Consider the following 27,950-nt stretch of genomic DNA (forward strand, 5'->3'; position numbering starts at 1 on the left):
ATTTTCCATGTATATAATAAGGAGGATGATTAATCTATGGTTTATGGAACTACGGTCCCACTTATTCAATTGTTAGTTATGACCAATATGCTCACAATATGTGGACAACAAGGACACAATAATGATGTGAAAGAAAAATATCAGTAACAAATCAAATTGAAGTCAAACCTGTACTCAGAGGACCAGTCCTGAGCCAAGTAGTTCAGCAGGCAGAGATCAAGACGTGATTGGTTGATGACTGCAGTGTGCAGCTGGGCAGAGTGGCCTGGGTCCAGCGTGGCCTCAGGGGCAGAGACTCCACTGTCCTGTTGACCAGCAGACAAAGAGGGAAACTGAGTACAAAACCGGATCTGGAGCGTCAGGTTTTAGCAAGATCAATGGCTTGCCAAAAAACAGTCATTAAAGTGTACAGCATTAATTTTGACAAAATTCTCTAAAATATTTACTTAGAAGTCCACAAGGACCCTGACAGCAAATTTGCATGTCTTACCTTCATAGTGTGAACACATTATTACTGAACATTTTCAAAAGGATAGCATATTCTTCCATGCAGTAATGCATTTGGTGCATTCCTTGATGCTTAAACATCCATGACCAGACAGATATCTTCTAGATAAGCAATAGATTCATAAGCTGTGCTCTTAATAATTTAACCAGGAGAATAAACAATAAGCTAACATGGATGCAGTGAAATGAATTTGGTTATTTCTTGTACTAAAAATGTTCAACAACCAGTGCTCAAGTCTCAAATGCCAGTGTCCTAACAAAGTTAGTCTTTAGTAAGGTCCCTACTGTAAATGCATTACTTCATGAAATATCCACAGCGATGGAACACCTGTCCTTATACAACGTGAGTATAGTATAGTCTTTGCAATTAGATACCTACACATATGCTCCTTTTCAATCCACACTTGCCCACTGAAGTAGTGATTACAAGACACATCCTACCTTCAGTTTGTAGGAGATGGGGTAAGGCAGCAGGTTGCGTAGCAGGATGGAAGGCCATAGGTGAAGCACAAACGGCACATCAAAGTTCTCCCCAACACCTCCAGTGTGTTTGAAAGTCACAGCATCTTTGACTGGCACAATGTTGATCATTAACACACCACCCTCATCTCCACGGCGACGGCAGGTCTGCTGGAGGCGTGTCTCAGGCTGCTGGTTGCTGACATCTTCGTAACTGAACCCCTCTGAGCACTCAAACTGCTCACCCTCATCGTCAGCATCTTCCTCCGTTACTGGCTGCAGGCTCAGCTCAGACCTGAAGGCAGCAGCAGAGAGATGAAGTCGGTGAAGGAGTGTGTACTGTGCTTGTGACAGAAAGAAAAGGAGATGAAAGACAGACTGTTGACGATGTGTTTGCCCTCACCTGTATGAGTCCAGAGGCACACAGAACTCCTCAGTAGGAAGAGCTGTACCAAGACATGTTGATCCTTCAAACACTTTGAATGGGATTGAAAAATGATTGATGATCTGCATGATAGGAGAGAAAAAACAATTCAGAAAGAGATTTCTTTTCTTTTCACTCAATTTTATTAGCATTTCTATTCTATTTTAATACATAAAGAATTAGCTGTTGGGACAGCTGATTATTATCACTGATTCTAACGTGAATTAAATGTTTTTGGAGTGATATGGACGGAGCCTCGTGTCTTGACATACAGTAATTTCAGCCTTTTATAGAAACTGCATGGTTAATTTACATTAACATTTAGTTAGCTTAAATCAGCTGGAGTTAAGAGAACCCCTACTGGATTGTACAGATTGTTGAAGGGAGAGTGTACTTTAATTTTTTTCCAAGACCCTACAATATTATTTTGCAGTTAAGATAAACATAGGATATGTATAAGATGATCAGTGAGGTACCTGGAAAGGTGAGCGGATCTTGATGTACTTGCTGCCCTCCACAGAGTAAATCTGACAGACCAAGAAACGAGTGACTCCTGAGTCTTTGTGCATCACACTGTACATTCCCCTGCCCACCTTGATCAGGGGGATCACACAGGCTGAGGTGTGGCCCATCGGAGCTGGAGAGGACAGAGAAAATACAAGCAGTTTGTATGTGTTCGACTTTATTTTACATGGATGATGAAATGCAACAAGAAATAGAGAAGAGAGAGGGGACGGATGATGACATTTGTCAAAGAAGATAATCAAGTTCTCATTTAAAAATGAAATCTTCTTTTATTTATTTATATTTTGTGCTTTAACTTCAAAGTAAAGAAGGAATGGGTGGATGATACCGAAGATCTGGACCTTGTTTCACCCCTGTGAATCACACTGTTGCGGAGTTTGTGTCAAATAAATAATATCACGTGACTGACAACATCTGCAGGTGCTTTCGAAAGCACTTAATTCAGTTTGAAGTTTTCAAAGTTTTACAGTTAAACTGTGGCACATTAGTGGGATAAAGAGATGACAAATAATTAAGAAATTTGGCAATATAAAGACATAACAAGTATGAGAATATTTCTTTGTGATACCACGTAATACGAAATAATCGTCTAATTTAATGAATATCTGTCACATTGTCACATTGTGACTCATGATCTCAAACATGAAGTCTGACAATTCAAGCCCAGTGGCACTCGGACACCTGTAAAATGTTTAGTATTAGCAAAAATGTTTCATATCTAGACTTTTTGGACAACGTGTAATCATTTTACTGTAACATGCTGTACAATAACATCTAATGCAGCATTTCTGTTCAAAAGTATAGACCTTTAGATTTAATAAAATGCAGACATCTTGAAATTTACTGCACTCATATGAGACAAAAGTCAAGTTGACTGACCTGTACGATTGAAAAAAAGTATTGACATTACTGCAGCTATAAAAAATTGTCTCAGTGCTTATTCAAGACCTCAGTTCAGTTAAGTCTTTATTGTCTGGCCTGGAATAGTGACAACCAAACTGCCCAATTAAAAAACTGTTTGCATCAATGTTGATCAAAAAGCATACTGGTTTGTGTGAAATAAAATCAAAATTGCATATATTGTTGTATTGAGTATACAAGTTAACTTACTAGGCTGTATGTAGTAGTCCTTTCCACTTAAGGAGATCATGGCTGAGAACTGGTCGGAGTCCGTTGTAACTGAATAATCCATCCCAAGGGTTTCCCCATCCTGCAGCTGCACAGTGTGGTTGGTGCTCTGCCTGCCAATGGGACAGAACATCTCACTGTGGCGGACCGAGACTGGCAGGCCGAGGCGGTTTTTCACTACAAATGGAGCTTCATCCTTCTGGAAAGAGTCAGCTGTCTGTTTGGCAGCCTCTGCAAATGCCTGGAGAAAGGTAAGAATGTGAAGGTTATAAACAACTCCCCATCCTTAAGACTTCCTGTTAAAATGATTTATAGCTCTTCTCTTACTGTGCCCAGGTTACTCAGCATGGCCAGTCCACATTTGGAGAGGGTGATGTTGAGCTGGTCTTTACTGCTGATGACAATGACCGTCTTATAGTCTGGGACATTGCAATCCACTTCATCTGAGAAACTGAACTTCACTGGCTTCTTCTTCATCTGGTTATAGGATATTAAAAATAGTGAGTACATGTGTGAGAATATGTACATTCTTTGTGTGTGTTTGTATATATGAGTACCTTCAGTTCCAATCTCCAAGGTCTGAAACCATCCCTTGTCTCATCTTCTAAGGGCTCCAACAGAGGTTCCCACACTCCCATCACCTCATTGTAATAGTGAACCTAAAGGCAAAACACAATACAAAATAAGAAAACTTCAGTAACTGTCACAGCCACACGACTTCTGGCCACAACAAGCTGGTACATGTGGTAAATACCATCAATAAGTACAGTATATGTTAAGTTGATATATGTGAATTCCTCATACTTGACAGATAAGTTGTTGTGTTTGTTACCTCAAGGTTCAGCTCGCTGTGTAAGTTAATGAGTGTGGACCAATTTGTCACATCTCCATGGAAGGAGGACTTAGCCAGAAGCATGGGGATAGAGTGATGTCCCACTCCAGCTTCCAGAGTCAGACAGATCGATTTTATGGTGACCTGCAGTGATGGATAGCCAAGGAAATGACACAAACTGTCACAAACTGGAATTTCTTTTATTCTGGTCATAAAAGAAAACACTACAAAAGAGATAGGAGGTTTTGTGATATTAAAGTGACTAAAGTAGCAAAAAAATTCTAAATACCTGTAATGACTCTCCCTGTGGTATCAGTGGGGCCAGTGAAGCTGTGTCTTCATCCCCGTCTTCTTCTAGGAACCAGAGTTTGAGCTCCTTCCAGGCCCGTTTTTCCCACAGATCCACAGGAACAGGACTGTCCAGCTCCTCAGGGGTCTCCGCTGTGGGAGTCAGTGCCGACTGGATGGTGATCACTGTGTTGATGATGATTGGAGATACCTGGGCAGAGAGACATAAAACAGTTTTAAATCAACTTCATACTTCAAAGTTCAATTACACTATTTAATCACACAATTAGTGACCTTTTTTCTGCCTCAACATTTGCTTTCAGGAGATTCCACAATTAGGGATCTGCACAAATATTCAACGAGTCAATAAAATTTTGCTATCCTTGCTAGTTTGCACCAGAAATTTAAGTAATGACTAATATTTTATTACTGTACAGTGCCAGTTAACTGTTGTGTCTAAGATATTATGCAGCCAAATGCCACTGGCCACTGCTGGTAATTAACTGTGAGAATAATCGGCAGATTCATTTCATTAATGAAAATAATCAATAGTTGCAGCTCCAGTTCAAAATGTAGGGAAAAAAGTAGTTGGAAAAAGTTTGTATCATTTGATCATTTATTTAATTATTGGACTCAAAATGTGTAACAAAAATAAATTAAGTACCTTCAGTGTGAGAGCATTGATGGAGACCTCCATACTCTGAGGGGAAGTTGGGGACTGAGTGCTCTGGAAGAACACCTGACAAGGCTGCAGCACTGTGGTCACATTGTTTTTCCTCTTCTCTCTCAAGAAGGGACATGCCACTACCTGCGATAATAATAAAAAACTTTTTTATACTGGTTATTGTTGCATGCAGGGTAAAACTTTTTAATTAATAATTTGTTTTTCCAGGGTTACATTACAGTGACAATACAAACCTTAAGGTCCTTGATAACAGCAGTCATCTGTGATCCCTCTGAACCACTTTTCATCACGAGTTCACACTGTGTGGTCATCACCAGGGCCGGAGCATCGGCACGCGTTAGGTCAGCCACAAACACGATCTCTGGGTTACGCACTAGAACATTCATCTCTGTCTTTGACACCACGACTGGAGCTGCAGCAGACAGGAGCAGAGACCATCAGAGGAAAAGATCAGTTCAGGACATGAGACAATGAGGTATAAATAATGTCAGATTAATTCAATTGTTACTGAACTCACATTCGTAACATGCAATATAGGAACCATTATGTTACCATGGACAAAGAAAAAGTCAACAAACAAAATAAAAACTAAATAAAAACTTACCGGACTCTTTAGATGTGACAGACGAGTTAATGTTCTTTTTATCTCCTGCTCCAGAACTGCTCTTGGGTTGCGGCACTTGAGCAAAACCCTCCTGAGTGGCCTTGAGAAAGATATCTGCAACGGTGAGCAGGAACTCCATGCTGGCACACAGGTACACATCCTGCACTACTGTGTCCAAAGTGGTGCCCTCACGGCCCTGACGGTAGTTCACCTCCACCATCATGTTCTTTTCTGCCCCGGGACGCATTGCCATCATCCTGGAGAGGACGTAGTTTAATGGGGTTAAAGATAACAAGAGGGATGTGGAGGAGAGTATAAATGTCACAGATGGTCTGAGACAAAGAAGGACACAAAAGAGGGACTGAGAGAGTGAAGAATGAGTAGTAATTACTATACTGTGTCCTGTAGGGGAATGGAGACGTAAAACATTGAATGTAATATGCCCTACTTGATAGTTTTAGACATGATAATGATAATATGTGTTACATAGTGGGAAAGTTCATCCTATTTAATTAAGTATTCAGCCGTTACCTGTTTTAGGTAAATATACAAAAGAAGACAATGTACATCTGAGTGTGTGTAAAGGTGTAGAGTGAGGTGTGTATTTATTAGGATTGTACCCAATTCAGAATTTTCAAATCGGATTTGGCCATTTGGCCATAAATCCTGCTAATGTAATGTGCACTGACTGACAAAAAAACAAATAAACAAAAACAACTGCTCAAGTCGGAGAATCTCAATCAACTGAGGCTTCTCTGACTGATGACTTGACTTGACTTAATGATTTGAATTTTCAGCTTTCAGGTGGCAGCCCTAGTATCTGAATAGCTGAGAGAGGCATGTTTTTGTGTGTCCTTGGTACCTTGGGGTGACCATCTTTATTCTGGGTCTCTTGTCATCTAGAAGACAGGTAGCCAGTCTGACCGAGGCCTTCATGGAGCTGTCGGAGAACATGTGGACGGAGGTGGAGATGGTGCCCAGGGTAAACTCTGCCAACTTCAGCTGCTCATCATGTGAATCTAACAGCTGTATCTACGTAAAAACATACACACAGTTTTAGACTGTGCTAGTGATGCAAGTCTTGTAAACTGAAGAGGGACAAGTGTGTGTATGCATTACCATATTCTCATTAGGGCTATACAAGATGAGCGTCATTGAGTCGAACTTGAAGTCTAATTTGAGTGTGCTCTTCAGCTTGTTGTTTTTCTGTGTCTCCACAACGGCAGCCGTCACTACTGTGTTACCTACAGTGTGATCACAGCACAATTTGTTTTTGCTTACAATGGCCTAAAATATTTCTATTTGAAGAATACACATTTTAAGATTTCATGACAAAAACACACTTATCTGCTCCATTATATCATATATAATATATAACTCCTTACTGCTAGTTGGTCCAGTGGTTCCAGAGCCTTGTGACTCTTTGTTTGATACAGAGTCAGAGGATGGGTCAGTGGAGGGCAGAGGAGCCAGAGGTGGAACAGCATCAGACTTCTCAGACAGGTTCTCACTCAGAGTCCTCAGGACCACTGTCATATCATCCTGGCTGAGGATCAGCTGTTCGGAACAGACACAGGAATTCAGACAAATAAAATCTAATAAATAAGGCTAATTTGTAGGCCCGTTAAGGAAATAAGACTCAATTAACAAGACAGAATGACATAAAAAGTGCAAATAAAAATCTACAGTATGTAAAAAAACACTGTATTTGCTGTGAATCAGTCATCCATTTCAGCACTACTTACAGACATGGGCTTAAGATGAGCAGTGATCTCGATGTCAGGTATGCTGTGGTACCAGTTAGAGGAAAGATTTCTCTGGATTACCAAGTCAAGGCTGACAGGCTTCAACAGCTGGGTCTCCCCCTGAAAACCTTCATTTTTGTATGTTGTCCTGGAAGAAGCAACAACACTTAAGATATCAAGACAATATATAATTATTGCCGTTCTAAATCAGTCACTTTTTTTTACTGCATTGCAAAAAATCTCCTTTCAGCAGGTAAACATTTAATCACAGTTCACTGTTTAATCATAATTCCTAACGATGGCTAGTGTCTGACCTGTACATCTTGAGGTCGGTCAGTCTCACAGTCATTATATCCACAACAGGCGGGATCTTAGTGTCACCTTTGAAGGGCTGCTTGGCAAAACAATTCTTGACAGACAGCAGACCAAGGTCAGCTACAATCACATTGAAAGAAGAGGAGGACTGTGGCAGGAAGATGACGGGTGCATTGAAGTGGACGTTCAGAGCGATCCGAGTGCTCCGCTCTGCCAGCTCCTTTACACCTGACGCTGCCTTCTCTGCTGCCTGGACTGTCACCTCAGCCAAGGCCTCTTTAGCCTCCTGGAAGTTATTGATGAATGCCTGGGAGGAAGAAAGAACACAAAACAGAGTGAAGGAGAGAAATGAATATGAGTTGGGTTGGAATAGAGAAATATGTGTTTCATGGCAATTTTAATTTCTGAGTCCTTATTTTATGATTACCTTATGAATGTAAATACTCACACATTAATGAAATGCTAACTGCCTAAGACTGGAATATAAATGTTCATGGGGCTCTACTGTCATTATCTCTCACAGCTGAACACAGTTTTTAAAGTCTTGAACTGTGACTGGGAAATTCTTACCAGTATGGAAGAAACAAATTTATTGAGGAAGATGACCTGGATGCATCCCACAGTCAGTGTGACAGAGGTGTCAACCTTAGACATGTCAAGATAGGCGTCTCCTTCCGTCGCATCTGTGTAGTTCACCATGTGGAAGGCAAACACCTCCTTATCTGCTATCGACACAGCCTAAGAAATGAATGAGACAAGACCGCAGAATTTAAATTAACAGAGCCAGTCAGGAGACAATTCTTATCCAGAATAACTTATACTTCGTGGTCTCAAGTAGTTAAAAACACAGGAAGAGAGAGAGAAATATAAATAGCAGAGAATTCCCCAATCACAACTTTTTGCCGCTGATACTAATTACATAGGTAGGTAACATAGGTAACATTTTTTATTTGTTAAAGCAGTAGTATTACAGGACAGTCCGATTGCTCTGTAGTGTATTGGGATCTCCAGTAGGTCTGAGTGTAACCTTGGCTATAAATGCTGTGTAACTGTGCATGAGGAAGTAAATAAAGAACCATGGCTAATCAATCTGGGTATTCTTAATAAATAGACAGACAGAAAATTCTTATAATAACACAAAGACACATGTTAAGAGAAAATTAAAGCATTGCTACAAGCTAGATTAGCAAAGAGTCTTCCCATTCTTGTACCTTCTTGTAAATCGCATCTTTGTCGCAGTCTAGGATCACAATGCTCTTCAGGTTGGCCAGAACCTCCATCTCCCTCTTCCTCATCAGGACCTCAGACACCAGACCTGAATTGTTAAGAAAGTGAGAGCATGAGAAAGCATTTCTTTGCATTCCCCACTTAATGGTATACTTGCCAAGTACAGTGCATGGAAGAACAAATCAGGAAGGTTATGTCATAAAACTATTGTAAGTACATAACTTTAGATGGCAATGGGTTTGTTTATTGGGGGCACTGGTGGGACACAGAAGACATGCAACACCATTTATGACTGACAAAACAGTGACAACATATCAATATCCACAAAAAAATCAATCAAAATACCCTCTGAGCCATGGAGCAAAAGCTGTCACAACACTCCCATACCTTCAATACTAATCTCAGAGATCTGGGCTTTCTGTCCTCGAATGAAAACCTTCAAACAGCGGAGATCAGCTCTAATATGAAGATTCACCACGTCTGCAAACTTTGACCTCTTTGTACCTGGGAAAAAGGTGAAGAGAAGTAAAAGGTGAATAATATAGTGATGATGACAACAGGAGAATGGTGGTTTTAGAAATTTAATGCAACTCTGAAAAGGTTTTATTAGTCAGTCAGTTACTTTTTTTTCTGGTTACAACAGCTTCCTCCTTCCTCTCTTCTTCTCTCTCTGCCTCTCCCTCATCCTCCTCAGGGATGGTTGGGAGCTCCTCCTGCCCTCCTTCCTTCTTATTGGATGGAGGAAGGAGGTTGTTGAGGAAGTTCATGGTGTTGAGTAAAGCCTCTGTATGAAGATGGACATCCAGGGATGAAAAGGTCACCTGATTGGAAATGCAATGACAAAATGTTAAGATGTTGTTGGAGAAGAACAATAAAATTGCATTCTTGCTTTTTTGCATCAATTTTAATTGTATGTTCTTATAATTACATTCTTATATTTATATCTGTTCTTACACTGCCTTACTATAATTTTGATTTTAATTATTTAAGTTGCATTATCTTCATCACTGAAGAATTGACAGTGAAGCTTGCATAAACATGCTATACATTTTTCTGCTCCAATACTTCACCTTGATGAGCTGTTCTGTATTGTTGTGTTGAGACTTGAACTCAGGGCCATTCTTATCAGCCTAGAATAGACACACAATGCTCAGTGAAACAGCCATTTAACAAAAATTATCATTCGGGATACTGAAAATCTGTGGAACTACTGTAAACAAATAGGTTTTAATGTAAGGTGTCACACATACTTTTATGTACTCCAGGGTAAGCAGGTCAACCTCTGTGTTGTCAAGAGTTGTGATCAGCTGAACCTGCTTGTCTTCAGAATCTGTAAAAGGAGCAAACCAATAAAACATGACATATAAAAACTGCAGCAAAGACACGCCTGACTTTTATTCACAAATGCGTATTACAATATTTGTAAGCACCAAAAGTTAGCCAACATTTGAGTTATGAAATGTCTCCTGTACGGTCAGTCAGAGACAGTCCTGTATTCATCTACTGACCCATGTATTCAGGGCACTTGAGGCAGATCTCTCGTAGGTAGGTGTTAGAAGTCATGTCAAAGGTACGAAGTCTCAGTTCAGTGCCCAGACCCTCAATGTCCAAGTGGAGCACAGTGACCTCCTGACCCCCAGAGAGACGACACAACTGCACAGAAAACTAGATGAACAAAAAGGACATCGAGGAAAAGAACATGTAGGGGGAGAAAGACCAAAATGATTAGAATAACAGGACAGTGTGAGAATTAAAAAGGCATCTCAGACTTTACATACATTGTTATACATTGTTATACATTGTTTGCCACCTATTTCAATAGGTCTGTACCTCACTGATTTCAAAATTCATGACAAAATCAGTCATGTTCTTCTGAGAGTCTTCCTTGATAAGACTTTTTCTTTTGTGTAAGTCTGCGTAGCGTAGCGGCATAGGATTATCAGGGAAAAAGGGTTTATCACCAATGGGAGAGCTGGGAGCATCGTAGAACAAATCTTCTTCTGACCCTGAGAGGTAAGAAACACAAAAACACACAAATGACCTGTCTGGTATATTGTAGGTACAGTGATATAGGGTATCTAGCACATGTGGCTGTATGAGGGGTGCTAGGCAAGGAGGACATGGCTATTACCCAATGAGGTGATGCTCATGGTTTCACATGACTCAAACATGATGGAGGAGCGCTGGTCAGCTAAGGTTAGAGGTCTTCTGGGAGTGAGCTGTGGGGTGAACGACTGCTTTTGCTGAAAAGGAAGGAAAACTGAAACATGAGCCACAACAGCAAAACACGCATTAATCCCCGAATTTATACAAATCTGACAGTGTTGTAATTAAAGTATGCTGTATTATAACTGATATTCATGTTATTTTACTTCTCCATTCTCTACTTTCTAAGAACAAGAATTAATTTGCTTAGATGTATGAAGACGATAGGAAACTGTGGAAGAAATCGCATAAACAATCTTTTCTTCCAGGATTTTATTCTAAACAATTTTTGATATTCCCTGTAGGTAATTATCAGATACGCACAAAAGGTGGACAGGTACCACATAGGGACCGTCCTGCTATTCTTACTTTTGTCGAGGAGGACGGAGCTGTGCCATGAGAAGTAGGTCTGCTCTCAGGTAGTGGGATACTGTCTACCAGCTCCAGAACGCTTCGAAGTTTATCATCAGAAATACGAAGAGACAGAAGAGGAAGCTCTCCAGATATCTTATACCTGGAACACATAACACAAACCAAGGTTGTTTTATAGTTATTATAATTAACTTCAACTACACTAGAAACTAGGTATAAAAAAGATTTTAGCTAATTAAAATGAAAATAAAAACTAGACTTCAGAAAAAAAAAAAACTAACTCAAAACAATTTTGAGTTCTTACAAAACTATCTAAAGTTTAACAAAAACATGCAGGAAGTGTCTTTAGTCTTAGCTTTTGTAAATTTGGTCAAATATGTCAACAAAGCAAGCATGAGCAAGGATTGGTGCCTTATGTTTCCTCATACTTGGAAGTCTACATGACTTTGCTTTCACAAAGTGTTGTTTGTATTGTAATACCTATACACATCTAAAATGTAACTGCTTACAAATACCCTGATATTATACATATATATATATATATATAAATATATATATATGTATATAAATATATAAATATATAAACACTGACAATAATATAACCAAAACAAAAAATAATTTTCTATTTAACAATAAAAACTAACACAAGCAAACCCACTCTGGAAACTTAACACATGAACACAAAGATGCACACACACACACAAAAAGTATGACCTTTAAGTCTGCCCAGTCCTTGCAAAATGGGAAACAAAATAACTGGGTGTATGGAAAAACACACCCTGCAAACTTACTTTGCCATGCGGGAGTCTTTGACAACCATCGCCCTGCTGAAAACCACTTTCAGATCCACTGGCTCAAGTATGTGGAGCGGTGACTGTTTCTGCTTTCGTGCCTTTTTCCAGTCACCATCTAGCACACGCAGGAAATGTTTTACAAAATAACATTTTTCTCTGTATAAATTATGTTATACTGTGAAACGTATCAATAATATCCAAAAGTTTAAGCATCCTGACTTTAAAACAGTGGGTTGAATAAACTCTCAACAAACATGTAACCTCACAATTTCTACAGGTAAAGAACTCAGACTATTTACCTGGTTTGCTGTAAAGGAACTGTAGGCTGCTAAGCTGTATGTCAAAGCTGTCGTATGCTCTGGATATGATTTCATCAATGTTGCTGGAGCCCACTGACAGCTGAGGCAGATGCTTCTTGCTTTGACTGGACATCTGAAAAGAAACAAACAACAACAACAAAACAGTGATTTTTTTTTTCAAACTTAAAACCTTCAAAATAAGCCTCTGGAAAACAACTCAAGAGGCTCATTCTCTTGTCTTTGTTACATATTAGTAATTAATTTGTACCCAATGGTTAAAAATAGGACCAGCTCAAGATTTTGACAGAGTTTGGTGTGGGTCAGTTTTTCAGCCTGGTGTCAAGCTTGCACTTTCTGACCTTGAAATGTCCAAGATCCAACAGTACAATGTTCTGAGTGCCGTTGTAAAAGCCAGTCTGTGGAATGATGACGTAGGAGGCCATCAGGTTCACCTTCAGGTCAAGCACTTTCTGTGTTTCGATCACGTACATTAGACCTAAAAAAGAAAATGTCATTAACTTATTAGACATTGTCTGAAAAGAAAAAAGCAGTAGATCAGCTTTGTGATCTAGATGACTTTCATGACACAACAAGGATTACTGTATTTCATTACTGATTATGATGAAGACAAATCAAGTTTAAAATCAAACACTATGGTCAGCATTATGTCTGTAATATGTTTGAAAATATGTGACAATTAATTAATTGTTTTTTTAATTTATAAGCTTACACATTGCATGTCAGTCAGGAAAATAAAATAGTTGAGAACGAAGGGCAGCTTTGCTACTTCCTACTTTAACAGTAAACAATCATGAAAAATAATTATCTTGTTCTTATAACTGCAGATTATGGTAATCTATAATAAGTGCTATATAACAGATTAACATGTCATTAAGTAACTTGCTCATTTTATATCAGATGTGTGTCCACTGAACATTGATACATTGTGACTTAATTGAAAGCCAAGTATTATCAATATAAGAAGAACTTTGTTGAATATAACCAAATGAGCTACCGTGAATCATGCCATTGTAAAAAGAAAACCTGGAAACTTCAGTAAACAATCTCAGGAAACAATCAGTCTCAAGAAAATAAACAGGAACACCACAATCCGACTGACTCAGTGGCTGAGACGTGTGTGTGAGCACAGAGAAAAATGTAAATGACCCAGAAAAAAACAAGGACTGAAGAATGCAAACATTTGCCTATCACAGAGTTGAGGGCAACCCTTGATATACAGTAGATATTTGTACATGTTTGTGCAACTGACCAGTGGCTGTGCGATCTCTAAACTGCTCCAGTTTCATGAGGGTCGCATTGGTGAGCTCATCAAGCTGCAGATCGTCGGGAGGCATGAAGAACCTTGACATGCTGTTCACTGTTGTCTACACACAAGGACCCGCAAACAAAGAATACATTTGATATGCAGCCCTTTCATATTTTATTTTCAGGCTCATTTATGCAGACCGACAGACACCACTCACAGCATCATAGATGATTTCCAAAGGCTGTGATTCCACATGAAGCCGTTGGTTAGCGCTCTCGTCTAGCGGGTTGGTCTCAAACAGGATATAAAGCAGCGGGGTCCCTGCTCCTGTGGCTGCCTTCCTTGATGACAGGAGGGTGGGTGCAGGCCGATTACTGGCCAAGCCGGTGACTTCAAACAAACTAAGCAGGGCTGTCAGTCTGAAAAAGAGGAAAAGAAATGTCAGTGCCTACCATGACAGAATCCTAAGGAGGAGATAACCATAAGTATTTGGAGCTAAAAGGGATGTTATCCAGGATCCACCCTGCTGAACAAAAAAATAATAAAAGAACAGCTGCAAGTTTGCTGCTTTGTAGTAGACTCTGCAGGCTGACACGAAAAAGCAAAATTGCCCTACAGGGATTCAGAGTGAATGTGTTTTTAATTGACCAAAAATAAAATCACAAATTGCATCTACTCTTTCTAGCCATATTATTCATAGTCTAATCTAAACAGAAGCGCTTGTGCTGAATGTTTTTTTTAATTAAATGAAACCAATTGAAAAAGTTGCACTGGAAACCAGACTCTTAAACACATACTATACTAATACAGTACTATTGAGGCCATGGAGGACCAAAAGAAAAAAAGTTATGACAAACTTGATGGCTTGTGCTCCAGGTCTCTGTGTGAGTGTGGACTTGAGTTCTCCCACAGTCAGCCGGATGATCTCGTTCTTGTCTTTGTCGTCTTTGATGGACACAGACAGCCTCTCCATGTGGAAATTGACCTTCATGTCCTCAAACTATAAAGAAATTACAACATACAGTAGCACACAGACAAAGTATCGAATACAGTATTTTGTATTTTGATCTTAATAATATTGTTAAGTGGACGGAGAGCCAAACAGAAGTGTATTATTTGACAGGTGGGTGTCAGGGAGGGAAGCGACTCACAGTTTTTGGCAGGTTGGGATTAACAGCGGTCTCACTGTATCCAATGGCAGTGTAGAGTTTCGATTTCTCAGCAGGGGTTAACAGTTCATCAAAACCTCAAATACGAAGACAAAGGGAATAAACAGAAGAGTAAAATTAAGAAAAACATTAACTAATATAATACACAGTTAGTGCAAAAATATACTGGAGCACTTTGCTTTGGTCCTGTTTGCCACATATCCATATTATCACTTACCTACCAGTCTAGCTTTCTAATACCTTACCTCCAGTCTTGACCTCTTTTGTTTCTGTCTCAGCCTCTCCTCCCCAGTTCCACATCCAGCTGAACCAGCCCTGAGACTCCTCTTCCTCCATCTTTAAGCCTGGACGGTAAATACACAAGCCTGCCTTGCTTGCCTGGGAAAGTAAAAAAGACTCAAACTTTTTAAAATTCATGAGAAATGCATCCTGACACCAGGACTAACTATATGTGAAATTTGTTTTTATTATTATTATTTGCCAGTAACAGGTCAGTTATTGTATTAAGCTCTGCAAGTACAGGTAGGTGTTGGTTTGCAAAACTAGACCCATCTAGTACTGTGCTTCGGCATTTTTCCAAGAGAGACTTAACACTAAACTTAAACAATATTGACTATTCAGCTTGTGTCAGTGCAGAGACCATAAATCACAGAGGCACATATTCACTATGTGTCACCTGAAATTAATCCAAAAAAACATTTTATTTTGCAGGCCATCAATATGTATTACCAAAGAAATACTGTGTTGTAAAATTGCAGTCTATGGCAAAGTGTTGTACAGGAAAACTAAGATTATGTAGGAAATTTGTAACCAACTGTGAAGTCAAAGGACTGAAGTGTGAAACAGCTCATACTATATGACACTTCAACCAAAACCCCAGCCACTAGATGTAACTGCTGATAACTGTTACCACTGTCTGTTTTCTGCTTAGACTTGTATCACCGTGGTCATAATGTGGTATTTTGGTGGAGACAAACAGTACACTTTCGAAAAGCAAGTATACTGTATATCTATTTTTTCTCTTTAACCTGCACCCATTTTTTCTGTATCTGTAGAAAGTCGAATTTTTGAGATTTAAGGATTCAAAGCTCAAATGTACAGCAAAATACAGCAAAAAGTAAGTATGCAAAATGAGGATGCCCGCTATACAGCAGAAACAGAGAACTTACCTCCACCTCAGCCTGCTGTCTGGCCAACGTGATGTTAAAAATATCCAAGGTCTTCTCCGGCTCCTGAAAATAGATACAGGATGAACTGATTAGAGCTTTAGCAGCTTCTTGCTACTCCAAGCAGGGAAGCATAAAATGTCCACAGTCAATCACAAAAGGAAAAAATTATGCTTACAGAGCAGAGGAGAGACAGCGGAAACAACCTTTGAATGAAATCTCAATCTCAATCTCAAATGCACTTCAATCAATGCTTTTTGGGGGGTTGAATAGTGGAAAGATATAATAATGTGCAGTAATGTATGTAATTACGGCTAGAGCAAAAAACAAATGCATCACTGAAAGGATACTGAGGAAGTAATATCTCTATCTATAATACAATATGCAAGTAACTACTTGCATATTGTATTATATTTACATTTTATATAAGCAATGAATTATTGCTGCTGTAGTCAAGTTACAGTGGCTATTTAGCAGCATAAAATCAAGCAGAAACAGCAGGTCAGTACTTTAACTTACACCTGCTGTAATGCCCTACCAGAAATAAATTTAGTTAGGCAAAGGTTAGCCAAAACAGTACAGAACTCAAAGCCTTACTTACACTTATAACCAAATCACAATTATATATAGGACAGAGATGGCTGATCAAACTGAAAGTAAATAGGAGGTAATGCTTTTAAATTATAAGTAATAAATTAACAACAGAATTCCAAATAATATTGGAATATGGAAGCAACAAAATAATTTGAAATCAATGAATCATAATACAGAAAATTAAGTAGGAGAAGGGGAGATTTCTTCTAATAATCAGTTACTTAAATTTATCAACAACTTTGTATCATGGAAAGACAAATACACAAAAATTATATGTTAACCCATTTTGCCTATCATATCCCACCTCTAGTGCCTTGAGCAGCTCCTCGCTGGGTTTCTTGCTGGTGATTTTGGTTTTGTAAAGCTCTCTGTAGCGTTTCACCATCTGCCGGTGGTGGCGAATGTGCTGCCATGACCACATGTGGAGACGAGGCTTCACATCTACCTCCAGGATGCCTGTGATCACGTACCTCCACCTGCACACAAGTATGCAGTCAACTTCACAATGTCAATATTAAGCATGAACACATGAAAGGGTGGCAAAATAGCACATGGCATATAGTCACTGAATGGCATTCAAATATGAAAGTCCAGGTGTTTTCTGACCATATGTGGGCATTCTTGTGAACATGGACCATGGGTCTGTACTTCCTGTATGGCAGGTTCCGTGACATCATATCCACTGAACCCAGCAGCTCCAAGATGCTAATGTACTGGAGAGAGAGGAAGTCCGCAATTATTCACTGACAATGAGCACAGACAGAAGTGCATTTATCATCACTGAGCAACATCTTTAAAATATTTGCCCTTTAAAATTCTGAATTCATTTTCTCCGACCTTGTTTGTCATAAACTTCTCTGTTGCTCTCCCAAAATACTCAGTTTTAAACAGGCCTTTTACACAGACAAGCTTATACACAACACACACACACACACATACCTGAGGTCTGTTGAGTTCAATAGCCACCTCACAGAGATTAACCATTAGGTCAACTTTGGGAGCGGAGAAGTCCACATCTGACCTGGGATTCATCCGCAGTTTAGCGTCCGCTGAGATAGGACGAAAAACTGTGGACCACCAACAAAGAATACATTATTAAAAGCCAACTTTGGATCTCTGCACGGCTTTACATTTATATGGGCAAAAAAATGACTTGAAATGATTGGAAATTGTGAATATGTTTTTCTTAAGCAAGGTTAGCTTTTTAAAAATCTGTGAGCTTGTACTGACAATAGAAGCTCAAAACTAAATCTGTTAAAATGTCTTTGTGGTGATTCAAGCTGTGATTCACAGATTTGTTTCAGGCACTGCAGGGTCAGTACAAAACATTACATACCAAGTGCCAATTCACATTCTATAAGCAAAATCCTGACTCATGCATGGAAAGTAACATCTGGCTTTAGGTGGGTTTCATTAGGTGGCCTAGAAAGTGAGAATATGAAATAACATTATGGAAACTAGAATAATGGATGACAGTAAGACACTCACTGAAGTCATGGCTGACAGAAAGAGAGTTGTGGATGTCCATGCTGCTCTGGAGACATCGCTAAAGACACAGGGAGAGGAGCTTTATTTCCAATATAACTGTTTTCTTTACTCAATATTTTCTTACTACTACATTTATAAACATTCCACCCATTAGGCCTCTATTAAAACTAGACAGAGCCCTTGTGGGTGGAATGAATAATTAACAAAACCTGTACTGATATCAGATCTCAGCATTTACAGAAGCATTTCACCAATATTCACCAAGATAATTTTAACAAAGGCTTCAAAAGAATTTGAGAAAAATTATACTGTGACTAACTTTTTAACTGTTCTACTTCCCACAAGTGAAAACTGACTGGTTAAAGGTTGTTCTGTGCAACCACAATATTGAGGTTGTGTCTCAAAAAAGAAGAATAAGACAGACAAGGGCACGGCTAAATCCAGGCTGGTGAAGAAAAGGTGCAACACAGTAATTATAAGGATGACTCACCAAAGCCTCATCTGCGCTGTGATTGGAGAAGAGTACTGAGTTGACATTCCAGTAGGCAAACAAACTGTCTAGCTGAACCAACTGAGAAAAAGGAAAACACAAAGCAATCAGAGTAGTGCTGACAGTGTACAATGACTTCTAAAGGCCAATATAAATAGGTTCTTAGAATATCTGCTGATAAACCGGTTAGAATTAAATCAACTGGAGCAAACTGCTGTAAAGTCTGTTGAACTGTTGAACTCTGATCTGCTACTCAACAACCAAACAAATAGACTTCTCCCTTCCTCTGAAGATTAACCGTCCTAATTAACCTGTTGCTTATTGGCTGGAATAGTGTGTGTGGCTTGGTTCAAGACACTTTTTGATTCCCATTTACAGAGCCAGGGCTGTGTAGAAACACATAGGCAACACAACCCACCTTTGACTTGAAGGGACAAAGTTATTAAATGCAATGGCAACATACAGGTAATGCCATACAGGATAATTTTTATATTTCCTATAAAATAAAGCTAAATGTGTTGGCTATAACTAACTATAGGTGCAGCAGATTAAGTGATTGGATTTCTTACCTTGAAGAAAAGCCTGGAATTCTCATCCAGTAGACTGGGATTCCAGTTCTCATCACATGTCTGTAAGGTCAACAAGCACGTTTTTACACATGTACAACTGTGTTTAAGTTTGATGTATAAATGTGTAGAATATCAGATATAATGTGACTGCACATTACAACACATTACCTGAAGGCTGAGTTTTTTAAGTGACACTCCAAATGACAAAGGACAGTTTGGATTAGTGACCTATGGAAAAAAAAACATGAGAAAAATTTGAGCTAAATAGATCAATTACTGCACTTCATAAACACAAATTTGAGTTAATTTGAGTTATTCTGCACATACAAACATCACTATGGTAGCTTGAATACTCACATCATCTTCATAGCGTACGTGGATGTTAGAGATCTTGACCTGCAGGTTTTTGATGACCTGAGTGACAAGCTTCTCCACAAAGGTGTCCTGCTTTTCCATAGCAGGGTTCTCTGTCAAACACAAACAAATACGATGAATATGAGACCTGATCTGGTCCTGCTGCTTTGCTTTAGGGAATAGGACTTGACCTCTTGCTCTCTGATAACAACTGGTTGTCCTTCCACACACCCCTACTCTCATTCAGCATATGTTCTAATTTGTACTAACAGATGGTCTTCGCTCTCAGGGCTTATTAGAATTCATTGTTAACTTTATTATAAATATTTTTTACATAACATTTAAATACAACACACCATCTTGTTTGTCTTTCTTTTTAGAAGTATGTTTTGACTCAGGTTTTCACTCTTCATATCTTCCCCCAAAAACACAGAAACATGCAAACCTTGCTTAGTTTAAGATATTATTAACATTTTTCCATAATTTAAATACATTTTACCTTGAAATGACTATTGGATTTACTTAGTCTTATGTGAGTAGTGCTGCGCCTAACATCAGTGCTGATGCTGAATATCATTAAGTAATACCTGACAGACTCATTTGAATTTGTTCTCTGCAAATTTGAATGCTTTGGAGGAAGATAAAGTCTTTGTGCTGAGTTCAATCTCAATTAACATAGATAGTTTCTATCTTATTGCAAATCTCTACAGTGAATGTGCTGTTCTGATAAAATATAAAGACACAGCACTGTTTACCACTAGAAGACCAATGACTGGTTAGCTGGTGTTCTACTCATACATTTTTCAGCAGAAGAGTACAATATACATGTTGGCAACAGGCTCACACATTATATCTTAAGTGAATGTGGCTCAGCAGTGTAAAACCACAGAAAATATGTGTAGTGTAAAACTGCTGGCTGCTCTAAAGACAACACAGGAACTTACATTCAGACAAACCACGACCACATGTCTTCAAATCTCTGTTCTTGCTACTTGGCTGCATCTACTCTACACTGCAATGATTAGTCGATTAATCAGTTAGTTGACCAAAAGAAGATTAACCACCAATTGTTTTGGTAGTCGATTAATTGTTTCAGTCATTTTTCAAGAACAAATGTCAAAAATTTGCTGGTTCCAACTTATTAAATGTAAGGATTTATTTCCTTTCTTTGTCAATTATGTAAGTAAATTAAAAGTTTTTGATAGTTGGTTAGACAAGAGAGGCAATCTGAATATATCAATTTGAGCTCTGACAAATTGTGATGAGCACTTTTCACTTTTTTCAACATTTTATAGAATAAACAATTAATTGATTAATTAATGGTGAAAATAATCAGTTGATTAATTGACAAATAAATATAATTAGTTAGGTGCACACCAGCATGTTTTTTGTTTTTTCGTGGCTCCATCTCTGTCACTATTCTCCTGGCTGATCAACACAACAGTAACACTGCTTGCTCTCACTCATTTTCTCTTACAGCTTGGCTAAGAATGTCTCTGAAACCTGTTGAAAACTCAAGCAAAAATGCCTGACTTTATGAAGTTACACACACAGAATAATTAATAACAGGGTAAAAATGTACATTTTTGTCAACTGTCCAAATGCCTAGTTAATATTCAAATTTTACCAGCCATTCAAAAGCTTACCATTGTTTCTTTGTCTGGTGAATGAAGCAAATCTACCAGCCACTTGCATATTTTGCCGGCATTTGGCTAATGGACAGTGGTAATTTTGTGCCCTGTTTGTTAGACACACTTATTTACACTGACAGTGCCCTTAAAGCTGAATCCTGACCTTGCTCAGCAGCCTTCTGCTTTGTCTCTTCTATCCGCTGTAGCTCCCTCTGACGAGCCTCCTGGAGCTGCTTTTCCTCCTTTTCCGCATCATACTTTATACCTGGAAAGAATAGGAGACAATACAAATGATTATTTGGCTGCATCTCTGGAGACAATTAAACATACAGAAGGTCAAGTCTGTTCAGTTTCCTGTTTGTTCTGACAAGTACTTTAGGGTCATGAATAAGTGAAAGACGTCCTTTGTCTGACTACTGCACTACACTGTGTTGTGTCTCCTAAGCAAAAGGGTTATTCATTAGACTGAACTTGATATTACTGATATTTTATTTCACTACAATACAAATCATTAAAATTCAAAGATGTTTTAATGTGTCTGAATGAAATCAAAGAGCCTAATCATGACATGCCACAGGTTAGAATCATTCAAGCACTGTATATGCCTAGTGAAATAGTGGGAATCAGGAGTATACACTATAATGTCTGATGAACACTTAAGTCTTGTCATTTATATACATATTTTGCTGGACACAGGTTGTGATCTTACTTGCTGTGGGCACTATGAGAAGATAGACACCATCCAGTGTGGCTTCTACTGACTGGGTGTAGAGGTTCTTCCATGGAATCTTTAGCTCCAGGCGTCCTATTAACAAACACAAAGTGAGAAAATATATTCTGTACCAAACAAAAGGTGGTAGATGGGGACAGTAACTACACACTACAACAACTACAGCAACAGTTTCTGGACCAGGGACCTAAATAAGTTGCAGAAAATTTCAAACATCCATTCATTAATCACACTATGTGTGATGTGATGTTGAATTTTAAAACTACATAGTGTACCATAGACATGAATTACATTGGTTTTGATAAACCTCTATGATAGTTTTAAATCAGTTAGAACAATACAAGGTAATAGGAGTCTAAAAATTTCAATTCTAAATCAAAAATTGATCCAAAAGATCTTTATGTTTCAGTATATGCTCATCTAACCACATTACAGCTGATTTAAGTGACTTAACTGCTCCTCATAGCATGAAGCACTTTTCTGTGACTGCTGCAATGTGCTGGCACTGGGAGACACTCATTTCTGACAAAAAAAACTGCTAATCTATGTCTCATATTATGGTTCAAGTTACCCACAAAGCCACCTTCCCTAAAGAAGGGCTGCTAACTTTTTGCAGGTATGAACTCAATAGTTTAGCAATGGCATAGCCATAAAATGTTTAGATGAAATAAAATCATGACCTTAAAAATGAAAGTCCAATCAACCAGTAGATTAAGAACACTGTGACACTCCTACAAGGTAGTGAAGAATGACTTCATCATACATGTTGATTTTTAATAATAATAATAATAAAAAAAAAATAATAATACAGAAGGACAAAAGGAAAGGTGGCAGGTGGGGATAGTAATAAAACTCTCACCTATATGACCAGCTCTCACTTTAAAAGGAATATCAAGTTCACTCTGCAATAAAAGAAAAGCAAATTATTGTAACACAAATCCATCAAGAATGTTGACTGCAATGACAGACAAATTTATCTGCAACTTACCAAGGCATTTTCCTTTATTTCAAGATTTGTGAGAATGGCATCACCTGCAAGACAGGAGTACTTATTTACTGATTGTTACTATGTACATTCTGTCTGATAAGCCAAATAGATTAGTATTGTGTTACAGTGCTCAAAGAAACACAGGTTAATCTTAAGAGGAGGATTTTAGCCTTTGTCTATTGATTTAATTCAACACCCAGGACAATGGCGCACACATATTATTAAAGGTACAGCTCACCCCAGATTCAAAAATACATATTTTCCTCTAGTTGTTGGGGCTATTTATCCTTAAAGATCGTTTTGGTGCAAGTTGCTGAGTTTTGGAGAGATGTCTGCCTTCTTTTGAATACAATTAAACAAGATATAACTTGTGGTGAGTAAGTGGTTCCTGCATGAAACCGCTCACAACAAGGTCTATGGATAATCTTGAGTAACCAGGACATGAATTGTGTAAACAGACATTGCTGTTGAGTTTTTCAAAATGATCGTTTTCAGAGCACCACAAACCAAGTGCCATATTGGTCCTTCCAGCTAATATCTCCAAAATTCAGGAATTCACACCAAAACAATATTGATTGATAAACAGCACAACAGGTAAGAAGAATTTTTGATACTGAAGTGAACTATCACTTTAAAAGCCCTTCATGAGAGATTTGGTAAAATGTGTGATTTAGTTAGTTGTAACAGGTTTAGTACATGTGTGACAGTGGCACTGAAACCTCTCCTCTAATCTTCTCATTTGCTCGGACGGTGTGCAAAGCTGCGAGTGTCAGTCCTAGTAAAAATGACTCAATTTGAAACAAAAAGTGGCGAGTCACAACCTGGTAGTGTGACAGGGTGTGACCCCGAACTGCTCGCCTCTCTGAAACTCCCATGAAGGCATTGAGCAAACAGCCTTGCATTAGCACATATGTGTAGTAGTCAGAAATTAAAAATGCTGATTGAATTGTGCATAATCTACCATTCGGCTGTACTATCTTGCCCACGATGGACAGCGAAACTAGATTTTTAGGACAGATGAACTGACACTGACAGCTGTGAGGGAGTCTGTCACACACGAACTGGTGGCTAACGTCTGTAGCAATAGCTTAGCTACAGCTAGCTCTGCGCGCGAGCTAGCCTACTAAAATGACAAACACAAGTTCAGTTACCTCCCCATATGCCAAGCTTTAGCTGCGAGCTGTCAAGGTTGACCACGTAGTCCCCTAAAAATCGGTTGAGGACATCCACCACAAGGCTTTCGAAGACCATTTTGGCGATTCTTTCATCTGTCTGTCACCATGTTTACATTCTCAGGACTGGCTTGCCTCAACGTCAAATTAGGACGTCCTTCGGTGGGCGTGGCTTTAACGTCATGTCGTAAATGCAAGCCCACTGCTGCAACAGTAAGAGAGAGGGGGACCTTAGGGTAAGTAAATTAACTGTCCTGATGTGAGCTGCATGGAAAGTTTTTACAAGATTCACAGATGATGATATAGTGGCTGCTTTGTTGATCACATTGGCAAAATTGTCCACAAATTCAAAATCTTTATTAAACTGACTCACTAATGAAACCAAACAGTACATTTACACAATTTTCAAACCAGTATGGAAGAGGTTAAATTTAGTGAAATGAGCCTTTTTTCATGTTTTTATGTAAAACTCCCGTCCTCTGATCTCCTCAGTTATTTAAGAGAGTAAACTGTACTTTTCAAATCAATAGAACCACTTAAAATAAGTTTTAGAGAAGACAGAAAAAAGGAAATTAAAAAAAAAAACATGGTGTGTGAAAATTATGAGGTAAAAATTACCAAAAAATAGTTTTAAAATGATTTTTAAATTTTAAATTAAAATAGTGGCGTAAATATGTGTTACCAATGATATTAATTAAGGTTTTGTTCAGTTCAGATCAAAGAGAATCAGGGTTCTTCTATTATGCATGTTGGCTCTGCTACACTTAATGGATCAGGACCTTGATTACTTACTTTTATTTATGCATTTTTATTTTATAATTATTATTATTATTATTATTATTATTATTATTATTATTATTTATGTTTATTTGTGTTTCATATTTTATCTGTTCCTCTATTTATCTACTTGTGTCTGGGGTGGCATTTTTATGTCATTTCTGCTGCTCTTGTTGTTTTTACCATTTTACTATTTCTTATATTCCTTATTTCATTGTACAGCACTTTGGTCAGCCTCGGTTGTTTTTAATGTGCTTTATAAATAAACGTGACTTGACTTGACTTGATTATTATAATTGGTAACACCCACGTTTACCCTTGTGTTTCATATCTGCTATGTAAAAGGTAACACAACAGTGCTCTGGGCCAGTTAAGACAAGAGCAGAGCTGGCATTATAATTGTTGAGACATAAGCAGACAGGCTTTTGATAACTAAGTTGAAACAAGTCTTTTCACATATTGTAGGGCACAAAACTTTGAATGGGATCAAACATATTTCTTCAATTCTATACATTGGATTTAACATGTTTATCAAGCAAGCCAAATTAATTTGATTAATTGTGTGTCACAATCTCAACCAAGAAAATTAATAAGCTACAAATTCAACACTGCCTTAAAAATAAGGCTGTGCTGAATTTAAAATGACAGTGAACCATGTTGGCTGGCTCTGACAAACCTTTATGACAGTTTGAATCTTACAAGTATAACAAAAGCGTTACAGAGTGTGCAAAAGAAAACAGGATTTTTTCATATACTTTGATTTTTAATATAAAAACAGAATTACAGAAAGAAAACATTAGATTCCCCAAATTAAAAAAGAAGTCTATCTTTGAACCTGCATTCATTAAATTTTGTTTGTTTGTTTGTGGATTTTTTGCCACCTTGGGGCAGCAGAAGAAGCTGATTTTCTTGAGAATGTATTCATGGTTAATATAAAAACATTGATGGACTTTAAATCTAGCAGGTTGTAGAAAAACACTTAAACACTATACACATTACACTATATGTAGACATATGTAAAATCATCTCTTCATTTAGATCTGTTCCTTAAAATTATATTCCAAAATAGTTGTTCATGAGAAATTGTTGTTGTGAAAAATGAACAAGAAAGATATAGTTATACTGTTATAATTTTAGGGACTGATTATTCTGCAGATGTTATATACAGTTAATGGAAATTATACACTGAAAGAAGGTAACATAATGCTTCATCATATTACTGCTTTTTTGGCCGTAGGAAACTAGTCATACTGCAGGTAATAAACTACCCCTCACCCATCCCCCCCACCCCCAGACAAAAAGTGTAGTAAAGGTTATTCTCTATGTAGCTCTATGTACGTATGGCTCTGTCTGAGAGCAATATACCCTAAATTAAAACATGCTACACATCACACTGCATTTTGGTTGGTGGTTCACAAATCTTTTTGGGCAGACATGCAGTCCAAGGACATTAAGAGGGAATACTAAATTACACAATTGTTTACTTTGTGCATCTTACTAAAATAAACCATAAAATATTACATGGCATCTGCCAAATGGTCATATAGCCTACACACTTGATGATTTACTATGTCCTCTGCTTCTATCCTTTTCTTTTGTACATATTGTAATAATTATGTTAAGACATCATACTGTTGCCTTTCATATCAAGTGCTGTCTTCAAACAAGATAATACAAAAAGAATTATTCTTCTGCCTGTTTTTTAAGATTTAGAAACTGAGCTAGTGGTCTGGTGATCTCTGCAATCGCAATCCCTCTCCTCATTGCTCCAGCTGCAGGTTTCTCCACCACTCTTAACCTGAGCTGCAGCACCAGCAGTTCCTCTCTGCTGAGCTCTGTAAAGAAGAAATCTTCGTTAAACACAGGGCTGCGGCAGTTCCTGATGGTGGCACTCTCCTGTTGCTGCAGCTTTCCCGGGGTCAGACACAGGCTCACTGCACAGTTCAGGGTGCGTCGGTCAGAATCATCCCATAGGCCCTCCACTGACACCACCCGGACTCTGACCGTGGAGAGAGAGGAGAGCGTGTTGGTGGAGAATGTGGTGTGCTCAGCGAAGAGGCGCACTTTACCTCGACCCTGCAGAGGGAGGAGGTGCTCGTCCTGAAGTCTCTCCTGACTCTGCAGATTGTCCCGTGAAAAGAGGACAGGTGGGGCTAAGGTGAGTGAGCTTCCCCCTAAGCTTGGGGGGCAACTGGGAGAGGATGCTAAACTTAACCCCCCCCTCCTCCACCTCCCTCTGACCTCCCTGTTGTCAGTTAACGAAGGACAGGATGCTGCTCCTTTAAGACGGTAGGGGGAGGATTTAGCACTGTATGGAGAACTGATGGGAGAGGAGTCACGTGAAGAAGGTGTTTCACTTTCTGTGCTTCCCGTCTCTGACAGACTCTTGCTTAAAAGCAGAGGGAGGAACCCATATAAAGATTTCTTGGTCATGTTTGTCTCCTTTGCCTTCCTGGGTGCTGCAGCAGGAACACTTCTATCAAACACATAAACAGGGCGCTTTGAGTGGAACAGAGACTCTTTCCTTCGAGTGTTGGGGCTCTCATATATCCCAGCCAGGCCATAGCTCTCAGCAGAGAAGGGCAAAGGTTTCTTCGTAGCCTTGCAAGCCACTGATTTGTCACCATTCTTCACATTGTTCGCCTTGACATGTGTATTGTTTGAAGAAGTGCTTCTTTTGGTTACCTGATTCTGACTGTACAGGTTAGGTGCCATTCTCTCAGCTTCCAGCAGTGGGCTTCTCTTGCAAAGCCGCGGGGGGAGGCAGAACTCTGGGATCTTGTCTGGGGTGAGGACGTTGTTGTGCAGATTGTGAGAGACACAGACATCCTCCTCACTCTTCCCCATGTAACGACTCAGCTCCAGAGGGATGCTCTCCATACTCTCCCTGATCTTCCCAAGGACCCACATGGTTATGTTCTGATGATTTAATTCAATGTGAGGGTAAAGCCTGTTTTTTTTTTTGCCTTTGGCAACAAGAATACAAAAATGCAATTTGAGTGACTTAAACAAACAATGCATGGAACTAAGTACAGTTTTCAGAACTCGATGTTTATGTCAAATGATAAAATGACAAATATTTTCTTCTCACCTGCTGAGGACTTGATGCATCCACCTCTGAAGACAGATCTGTGTAAGGGTGATGG

At 38.7% G+C, this 27,950-nt stretch overlaps 2 protein-coding genes across 2 annotated transcripts in view; both read right to left on the reverse strand.

Annotated features, from left to right (window-relative positions):
• vps13a (vacuolar protein sorting 13 homolog A) overlaps window positions 1–24,175 on the reverse strand; it is a 41,872-nt gene extending 17,697 nt beyond the window's left edge. The window contains exons 1-49 of the mRNA XM_084728807.1: window positions 24,007–24,175; window positions 22,856–22,899; window positions 22,727–22,769; window positions 21,847–21,942; window positions 21,301–21,402; window positions 19,510–19,619; window positions 19,321–19,380; window positions 19,153–19,212; window positions 18,584–18,664; window positions 18,094–18,151; window positions 17,545–17,672; window positions 17,212–17,318; window positions 16,910–17,081; window positions 16,015–16,077; window positions 15,091–15,223; window positions 14,828–14,922; window positions 14,534–14,676; window positions 13,894–14,095; window positions 13,680–13,794; window positions 12,769–12,905; window positions 12,410–12,542; window positions 12,108–12,225; window positions 11,314–11,458; window positions 10,871–10,982; window positions 10,570–10,745; window positions 10,248–10,404; window positions 9,990–10,069; window positions 9,810–9,869; window positions 9,362–9,560; window positions 9,127–9,243; window positions 8,724–8,827; window positions 8,083–8,250; window positions 7,512–7,819; window positions 7,198–7,345; window positions 6,838–7,009; window positions 6,572–6,696; window positions 6,315–6,484; window positions 5,453–5,709; window positions 5,082–5,260; window positions 4,828–4,971; window positions 4,165–4,374; window positions 3,876–4,019; window positions 3,601–3,702; window positions 3,371–3,520; window positions 3,026–3,284; window positions 1,867–2,027; window positions 1,370–1,473; window positions 949–1,261; window positions 169–305 (exon numbers count right to left, since the gene is read on the reverse strand). Of these exons, the coding sequence (XP_084584933.1) occupies window positions 169–305; window positions 949–1,261; window positions 1,370–1,473; window positions 1,867–2,027; window positions 3,026–3,284; window positions 3,371–3,520; window positions 3,601–3,702; window positions 3,876–4,019; window positions 4,165–4,374; window positions 4,828–4,971; window positions 5,082–5,260; window positions 5,453–5,709; window positions 6,315–6,484; window positions 6,572–6,696; window positions 6,838–7,009; window positions 7,198–7,345; window positions 7,512–7,819; window positions 8,083–8,250; window positions 8,724–8,827; window positions 9,127–9,243; window positions 9,362–9,560; window positions 9,810–9,869; window positions 9,990–10,069; window positions 10,248–10,404; window positions 10,570–10,745; window positions 10,871–10,982; window positions 11,314–11,458; window positions 12,108–12,225; window positions 12,410–12,542; window positions 12,769–12,905; window positions 13,680–13,794; window positions 13,894–14,095; window positions 14,534–14,676; window positions 14,828–14,922; window positions 15,091–15,223; window positions 16,015–16,077; window positions 16,910–17,081; window positions 17,212–17,318; window positions 17,545–17,672; window positions 18,094–18,151; window positions 18,584–18,664; window positions 19,153–19,212; window positions 19,321–19,380; window positions 19,510–19,619; window positions 21,301–21,402; window positions 21,847–21,942; window positions 22,727–22,769; window positions 22,856–22,899; window positions 24,007–24,106 (6,701 nt within the window). The 5' untranslated portion in view covers window positions 24,107–24,175. The remainder of the gene's footprint in view (window positions 1–168; window positions 306–948; window positions 1,262–1,369; window positions 1,474–1,866; window positions 2,028–3,025; window positions 3,285–3,370; window positions 3,521–3,600; window positions 3,703–3,875; window positions 4,020–4,164; window positions 4,375–4,827; window positions 4,972–5,081; window positions 5,261–5,452; window positions 5,710–6,314; window positions 6,485–6,571; window positions 6,697–6,837; window positions 7,010–7,197; window positions 7,346–7,511; window positions 7,820–8,082; window positions 8,251–8,723; window positions 8,828–9,126; window positions 9,244–9,361; window positions 9,561–9,809; window positions 9,870–9,989; window positions 10,070–10,247; window positions 10,405–10,569; window positions 10,746–10,870; window positions 10,983–11,313; window positions 11,459–12,107; window positions 12,226–12,409; window positions 12,543–12,768; window positions 12,906–13,679; window positions 13,795–13,893; window positions 14,096–14,533; window positions 14,677–14,827; window positions 14,923–15,090; window positions 15,224–16,014; window positions 16,078–16,909; window positions 17,082–17,211; window positions 17,319–17,544; window positions 17,673–18,093; window positions 18,152–18,583; window positions 18,665–19,152; window positions 19,213–19,320; window positions 19,381–19,509; window positions 19,620–21,300; window positions 21,403–21,846; window positions 21,943–22,726; window positions 22,770–22,855; window positions 22,900–24,006) is intronic.
• A 2,028-nt stretch (window positions 24,176–26,203) lies between these two features.
• On the reverse strand, window positions 26,204–27,735 carry LOC146320526 (C2 calcium-dependent domain-containing protein 4C). Its single transcript, XM_084729574.1, has one exon. The coding sequence runs from the start codon at window positions 27,712–27,714 to the stop codon at window positions 26,488–26,490; it is 1,227 nt and encodes a 408-aa protein (XP_084585700.1). The 5' UTR covers window positions 27,715–27,735; the 3' UTR covers window positions 26,204–26,487.
• Window positions 27,736–27,950: the final 215 nt, after the last annotated feature.

Source organism: Lutjanus erythropterus, chromosome 10 (assembly GCF_056507025.1).
Source record: "Lutjanus erythropterus isolate fLutEry1 chromosome 10, fLutEry1.hap2, whole genome shotgun sequence".
NCBI classification, from domain to species: Eukaryota; Metazoa; Chordata; class Actinopteri; order Lutjaniformes; family Lutjanidae; genus Lutjanus; species Lutjanus erythropterus.

Coding starts and splice junctions, on each gene's coding strand:
- LOC146320526 (XM_084729574.1), bottom strand. CDS start 27,714: ATGTGGGTCCTTGGGAAGATCAGGGAGAGTATGGAGAGCATCCCTCTG.